This window comes from Neofelis nebulosa, chromosome 9, assembly GCF_028018385.1.
Source record: "Neofelis nebulosa isolate mNeoNeb1 chromosome 9, mNeoNeb1.pri, whole genome shotgun sequence".
Lineage (NCBI taxonomy): Eukaryota > Metazoa > Chordata > Mammalia > Carnivora > Felidae > Neofelis > Neofelis nebulosa.
This window is the reverse complement of record NC_080790.1, coordinates 130724589-130732501: the sequence shown is the minus strand read 5'-3', so window position 1 is coordinate 130732501 and position 7913 is coordinate 130724589. Positions and strand designations below refer to the sequence as shown.

Sequence of the window (7913 nt, the reverse complement as noted above, 5' to 3'; positions counted from 1 at the left end):
TGAACCACCTAAGATGATCAGCTTATGAATACAATATAAATGCAAAGCATATAATACAGGTGTTAAAATTGTTAAACTGCTGTAGGCTACTACCCCCAACACTTAATTAACTTAATTAACTTAATTAACTCCATATGCACCAAGCTACATAAGACTCAGATCGTGTTTTGCTGTCATTTGTGTTTCTCTTTAAACCTAAAGCCTTTATCCAGCCTACAGGTATGTTTCCATTGGTAAAACAGTTTCAGAATTTTAAAATCCATCCTCAACATTCCAAATCAGGAGATTTCACAGAAAACTCCAAGGATCCAAGTTCGGGTCTCCAAACATCCAGATTTTCTTCCTAATACTGAAAGATTTCGCAATATCATACCCGTATTCCTGCACAGGCAAGTGGGCTGAAGCTGTTTAGTGGTTTTAGACGTGCTGTGTAATCCTAGACCGCCAGGGTCCCTAGCTGGCCACCCTTCCTCATTTTCTTGGCTAGCCCCTGGAGTTATGGAGTTTACAAATCACTTGACGCTCCGTGCCAGATAGATATTTAACTGTTGTTCATTATGTCAAATGAAACTTGTGATCTAAAAGTCCTATTTTCCTTCACAGCTCTCAAGACTACCAAAAGGATGCTTCCATTAGTATAAATTTAAGGCAGTAGTCCCTGCTGTACAAAGGTACATTTAAAAATATTTTTCTAAGTGTTTATTTTTCAATATATAGGCTTTTTAAAAATAATTTTTCATGTTTATTTATTTTTGAGAGAGAGTGTGTGAGCAGGGGAGGGGCAGAGAGAGAGGGAGACACAGAATCTGAAGCAGCCTCCAAGCTCTGAGCTGTCAGCACAGAGCCCAATGCGGGGCTGAACTCACGAACCAGGAGATCATGGCCTAAGCCGAAGTCGGACGCCCAACCAACCGACTGAGCCACCCAGGCACCCCTGTTTATTTATTTTTAAAAGAGAGAGAGGGGCGCCTGGGTGACTCAGTTGGTTGAGTGTCCGACTTCGACTCAGGCCATGATCTTGCCGTTTGTGTGTTTGAGCCCCACAATGGGCTCTGGGCTGACAGCTCAGAGCCTGGAGCCTGCTTTGGATTCTGTGTCTCCCTCTCTCTCTGCCCCTCCCCCACTCACGCTCTGTCTCTCTCTCTCTCAACAATAAACATTAAAAAAAAAATTTAAGAGAGAGAGCGCTAGCGGTTAAGGGGCAGAGAGAGGGAGACAGGATCTGAAGTGGGCTCTGTGCCGACGGCAGGAAGTCCAATGTGGGGCTCGAACCCACGAACCGTCAGATCATGCCCTGAGCGGAAGTCAGATGCTTAACGGACTGAGCCACCCTACACCCCCTTCCTTATTATCTTAAGACCTGAGATGAGTAGCACTCTTGGCCCTCAACAGTGCAACTAACTGATGGTGTGTGTGTGTGTTTCTTAACAGTTACAAAATTGATGGAGAGATGTGGCATGACTATGGTGAACAGATTTGAACCGTATCTGATGGAAGAACGTGTTTAGAAAGGCACGTTCCTCAAAAACTGCAGGGGAGGCTAAGAAAGGATATTTTCAGCCCTGCCAGTGTAGTGGAAAGTGGAACTGGGGAGGCTGTTGGGTAGACAAGCCAGAGTTCACCCCAGGGGATGGTTAAGTCAAGATTGTAAAACACCACCTCCCCTTGTTCCCCAATAAAGCAAGCCTTGCTTGGGAGTTTTACTGGACTTAAGAGTCCCCTGTTTCAACTCACCTGAACTTTGGACTGTTCTATTCTAATACTTTGTCTCTGGCCTCCCTCATCTGGAAGCATTGGGTAAAGCACTGCTCATTTGAAAGCATGCCCAGGGGGGTCTGGGGGGCCCAGTCAGTTAAGCTGCTGGGACCTTGGTTTCGGCTCCTGTCCTTATCTCACAGTTTTGTGGGTTTAGTGCACAGAGCCTGCTTGGGACTCTCTTTTCTTTCTCTCTCTGCCCCTACCCTGCTTGCACTCTGTCTCTCTCAAAATAAATAAACTTAAAGAAAAATGCCCAAAATATCTTCCATCAGTGTCACCCTATCCCTGGTTTTATAACCAAGGTGCCACCGAGGAGGGAAATTTTAAGACCTGAGACTTTTCACTTTCCTCCCCTTCAGCAGCTTGTTTGACAAATAGCATTCTGAGTAAGGGACAAAACACCTAGACAATTCACCATTCATTATTTCTTACATTCTGAATAATTGGACTGAAGATTAAAAGCCAGAATCAGTACCACTCTATAGAACTTCGTAATAAATGATATCCTATCTATTACCCCAATTCTGGGCTGGCTTAATGAGCTTTTCTCTCATATCCTGAGTGCTTCAGAGATTATAGTTCATCGAAGGTATGAATTAACGCTTTTTACCGTTTTATTTGCAAAAGACTTTACCACCCCTGCACCATTTTTTTTTTTTTTTTTTTTTTTTAATATTCCAAACTGACTCCAGAATTATCCTGAATCTTAAGGCAGGTGCACTATTTCAAATGATGAGATTTTATTATTACCTGGACAGGGCTACCTCACTTTACGGATGAAATCCTGAGAAGATACAACCTATAAAAGCAAAGAAATCTTCTCCTGGGTGAAGAAACTAGGCTACATACCTGACCTGAGGCTCTGAGGGGCCCCTCTGCTGCTGTGGGAGGGAGCAGCTAATTAAAAATAAACAACATTGGGGGAAAAAAAGTTGTTCCTCTCCTATGGGAACATTCTCAGGAGACTTACTGCCCTTTTTTGACCCCCCTCCTTGGCAACCCTTCTATTTACCTTCTGTGACTCATGTTGAGACCTTATTTCTCAACTTCCTTGACCAAAGTGGCTCATTATTAACCAGACATTACCTAGGTAACCCACTGGTGTCAGAGGATTTCCAGGCTTTCCTTCCCTAGAGAGAAGTGTGCAAGCCAAGGGCATCCGAGTCCCTTTCTTCTGTATCCGAAATCCGAGCTCTTCCCTTCTGACTCTCAGGGCATGGATTGTTTTTCAAAAGTGAAACATGAAAGTTACAAAGTTCTCACTGAGAGGCAGTATAGCATATTGCTTAGGGCCCTGGCTCTTCAACCAGACCATCTGGGTTCAAATTCCAAATCGCAGTGTAGGTGCCCAAGAAATGTTAAGCTGTTATTTTACTTGGACTAAAAACCAAACTTCTGGTCTACTACCTACACCATGTGTTCCCAATCTCCGTAAACCTTGCCTTCTTATACTCTCAATTGTTCACAACCCACTTGCTTCTTCAGTTTCTTGAACTTGACAAGTTTATTTGCCTCAGGGTCTTTCCACTTGTTTTTCTCCAGGTCAGGGATGTTCTCCCAAATCAAAATGGCTCATTGTCACCATTTACGTTTGGGTTTCATGTGGACCCTTCTGCAAAGAGCTAATGATCCAAAACAGCTCTTCCTTCCCCACCCCCAAACAGCACTTTTCATTTCTTTTATGACACTCAACACAAATTTACTTGTTGATTGGTCTCCCCCCATTTACATGTAAATTCTGAAACAGGAAATCTCTTGTTCTTCTTTATCCCAGAGTTTAGAATAGTGACTGGTACACTTGATGTTTGTTAAATGAAAAGGAAAAAAGTTACAAATTAAAATCCCGTATGAATATTAAAAAACTGGCCACAATCCCCACAGAAAACAAAATTGCAAAGAATAAAAAAATCTGGATCCTGTAACAGATACCCTGTCATGTCAACAGCCCATCTTTTCCAAACAAAAAACCCAGATTGAGTTCTGCCTCTGATTGCAGACGTCAAAACTCACATTCCCAGCCGCTCTTGCCACTAGGATATAGGCACGTGACTAGGATTTACTCTAACAGACACACCTCAGAAGGCTAAGAACAATCGATGGAGGCGCCTGGGTGGCTCAGTTGGCTGAGCGTCCGACTTCGACTCAGGTCATGATCTCACGGTTCATGGGTTCAAGCCCCGCGTCAGGCTCTGTGCTGACAGCTCAGAGCCTGGAGCCTGCTTCGGATTCTGTCTCTGTCTCTGTCTCTCTCTCTCTCTCTCTCTGCCCCTCCCCCGCTCATGCTCTGTCTCTCTCTCTCAAAAATAAAGATTTAAAAAAAAAAAAAAAAAAGAGCAATCGATGTAAAGCCGATTCTGCTTTCTGTCCTGAGCTGTGGCTAGAGTGCTGGGCTTTGTGGGAGAGTAGCGGGGCCAGGTCAAGTAAGATCAGTGAGGTACCCTAGCAGTTTCCCCTAGTGCTAGATGGGGCAGCATTGCACAGCAAGTGGTCTCAGATCAGTTCTGTGCATGGCTTTGGCCATCACTCCTGGAATGAATAGCTCCCAGGCTCTCAGCCAGATACTTAGAAGCACCGTATCTCACTTTCATAAGCCCTTTTCCCACGTCAGCAGCTAGAGTCACCCGTGCTATTGACAACCAAGTTTGCAGGGACTACCAAAACTGCTTAACTTTAGGCCATCACTCTTTAGAATATCAAAGAGTTCCTACGTCCACTTTATTGTTTAATATGGATCAGAAGCAGCTTTTGTCCTGGAAGTAAGAAGCTGAGACACAGGCCTGCTATCTTTGTTCTCTCCTCCTGGCCTCAGTCATTCATTTCCACAACTCCTTGGGGAAAAAGCACAAGAAACCTGCTCCTGTAACGTGGGTTACCGTATTTCACGGTTAAAAAGTTAAGGGCTATCCTAATTTTGCATTTGGTAAATAATACCATCCTTTTATGATAAACTAAGAGTCTATATCAGCGATTGCAGACTGCTGAGTAAATCTGACCTGCAGAGGGTTTTGTCTGGCCCACATAAACTTTGTATATATTCTATGTATATATATTGTAGCCAGAGATACAAAGGTTCCACACATCTGTGATTTCTGAGAATTATAGACTCGCAGGCAACAATCAGCTGGAGAGTGGAGGCTCTTTTGACATGGCATGTACTCAATTTGCCCCAGATACTCACCAAAGCTTTGCTTTTAATTTTGTACGTATTTAGAAGTTAGGCAGACTACCTTCCATCTCATGAAAATGTTGTTTAGTAAGTAAACATAAAAGCACCTACAATTTGTACTGCCATAAAATCCTGGAATAAATAGATTAAATCAAAGTAGAAAGAGTAAATTGAAGGGGAGAAGTGGGGAGCTGTTTGGTGGGTGTTTCAGCCATGTGGGATGGGGGCTCCAGGACCTGTTGCACAGCGTGTGCATGTGGTTGACAATACTGTATTGTATGCCTGAAAGTTATTGAGGGGTAAATTGTGTGTGTGTGTGTTTTGCCACCGTAGAAAGAATCAATGTAGTTTACTGCATTAACCGAAGTGAAAAAAAAAGCAGCACGTAACAATGCAGAAAAAGCACTTGACGAATTCAACCAAAGCTTAGCAAACTATACACGGAAGGAAAATTCTTTAATCTGCTAAAGGGAGTCTCTGGTGAAGCAATAACAAGTAATACTGGTCCAATAGTCAAGTTTTTCACCTGATTGTGAAGGAGGTAAGAATGCTCCCTATTCCACTTTAATTCAGTATTGTATTTGGGGTCCTTGGCCAGTAAAGCAAGAAAGAAAAATAACAGGTTGGATAAGGAAAAAAGGGCAGGGGAGGGCAGAAGGTTGGGACTTAAGCTTGAAGATATCAAAGCAAGCCAAACCGCAGTATATCATGTATACAACACTATAAGAAACATTTTTTCTACATCATCAATTTGTAAGAGAAACTGACAGACTACAAAGTTTTATCTTGCTAAACTACAAATATCTCACTTTGATATTAATCCAAAATGTTTCATAGAATGACCCTTCCCCACATAATTAAAACAATTTACATTTTAAACACTTACTTCGGTAGCAATATAGTCTATCCTTTGAAGTAGAAAAAAGACCCAAACAATGTCTTAGCAGACATTAAACTGACCTTAAGTATATCATCTGTGATCAATTTAGTAAAACTACGTTTACAACACTTTTCCAAGCATCAAAACGGACGATTTAAAGTACTTTTTGATTGAGGGAGGTGGACAAAAAAGGACACACGATCTATCAAAACGCAAAACCCTGTCACTTAACATTATAACTCACACGTTCAAGACCTCATCCGAGTGCTAAAAACACAAGACAGATCTCAGAAACCGTAATATAACTGAAAACGACAGCATCCAATACGTTACGACAACAAAGCCCCTTATATAAAGGAGTTGAGGTATTCAGGCTCTTCCATACATTCCTGAAAAAAAAAAAATGCAAATAAATGTATCTTTTGGGTAACCCAGCCATCTTCCTCAGGTCAGACTCTCCCATCCACCTCAGTACTGCGGAAATGTTCCATCGATTTTGGCAGCCCAGGCCATAAGGCCCCCCACAACATCTTGAACTGTGAACGACTCTAACTCCTGGACTGCTGTCAAGGACTGCAGGATCTTCACGGCTTTCTGGGAGTCATTGCCCAGTTTGCAAATCACATAAACCGGGAAAGCTGCCCCTTCCTGTGTGCCCTGCTTCCCTTCCCGGATAGCTTCTCCTAAGAGTTCCAGGCTCTCTGCATCCCTCCGTTCCAAACGTTTCAAAGGGATGTGTAAGGCATGAGGCAAACGACAGATGTCCACCTCCACTTGAGGCCTAACGTCCAGCAACAGGTGGGGTGAGCCGGAATCCAGAAGTCGCTTATAGTCGGTGACCGAAACTCGCTCCTCTGGGCTCAGCAACCGCAGAGAGCGGCACTTATCAGTGGCTGAGGAGCCACAGAAGGCTTCGTAGTCCTCCAGGGCAGTCACTGTGGGCCGCTCCCCACAAGCTGCACAGTCAGGCCTGCGGCCCCGAAGCTGAATACAACGAAAATGTCCTCTGAGCGCATCAAAGATCAACAGGCTGCCGCTGTAAGACGGGCCCAGGCCTGCTGCGATCTTCAACACTTCCAGCGCCTGCAAGCAGCCCAGGACCCCGGTTACGACACCGAGCACCCCGCCATCCGCGCAGTTGGTCACTGTCTCCGCTGGAGGTGGCTGAGGGAATACGCAGCGGTAGCAAGGCCCGCCGTCATAGTGGTAGACCGTGATCTGGCCCTCAAAGCGCAGGGCGCTGGCTGACACGAGAGGCCGGCCGGCTAGCACACATGCGTCATTAACCAGGTAGCGAGTGGGCACGTTGTCAGAGCAGTCAGCCACCACGTCATAGCGGCGGACTAAGTCTAGCGCCGTGGCTGGCGTAAGCGCCTCCGCATAAGGCACGCACTCCACCGCCGAATTGAGGCGGCGCAGCGAGGCGGCGGCCGAAAAGACCTTGGCCTGCCCGGCCAGTGCCTCGCCATGCAGCACCTGGCGGGCCAAGTTGCTCATTTCTACTACGTCGTAGTCCACAAGGCCAAGGCGGCCTACGCCGGCCGCTGCCAGGTACTGCGCCAGCGGGCAGCCGAGCCCACCGCAGCCCACTACTAGCACCGATGCAGCGGCCAGGCGCAGCTGTCCCTGCACGCCCAGCTCAGGAAGCACCAACTGCCGGCTATAGCGCAAAATCTCATCTCGAGACAGGGAGGCCTTCGGCGGCAGGGGTGATACCGAAACCAGCCGCTCTGGCTCCTGCTCCGCCAAAACAGCCGCCGCCAGCTTCTGCTTCAGGAAACTCAGCTCCTCCTCGCGCTGGGCAACTTGAGCCTGCAAGGCGAGTACCTCCTCCCTGGAAGCCATGGCGCCCCTCCCGGAAGTTGTCCTGAAGAGCATTTCCGCTTCCGGCTTGCCGTCTCCTAGCGACTGGAATAAACTAAATAATTTTACGGAGCTGGGGGAAAAAAGCGAAAACTAGACATGCACCTCCTGAAGAAACCCTAAGATTCAAGTTTAAAGATTTCTAGTTCCTGGATATTTCCAACGGAGCCATGAGGAGAGCCTTAGGAGAACTAGAACCTGGCCACATGCACTGTCCCCCTCTTCCCGAATTTGGTACGGTCCGAC

The 7913-nt window shown here is 45.9% G+C and overlaps 1 protein-coding gene across 1 annotated transcript; it reads right to left on the bottom strand.

The window, feature by feature from the left end:
* Positions 1–5363: 5363 nt before the first annotated feature.
* On the bottom strand, positions 5364–7908 carry MOCS3 (molybdenum cofactor synthesis 3). The gene has a single exon (XM_058685969.1). It carries the CDS (start codon positions 7680–7682, stop codon positions 6273–6275), a length of 1410 nt encoding a protein of 469 aa, XP_058541952.1. The 5' UTR covers positions 7683–7908; the 3' UTR covers positions 5364–6272.
* Positions 7909–7913: the final 5 nt, after the last annotated feature.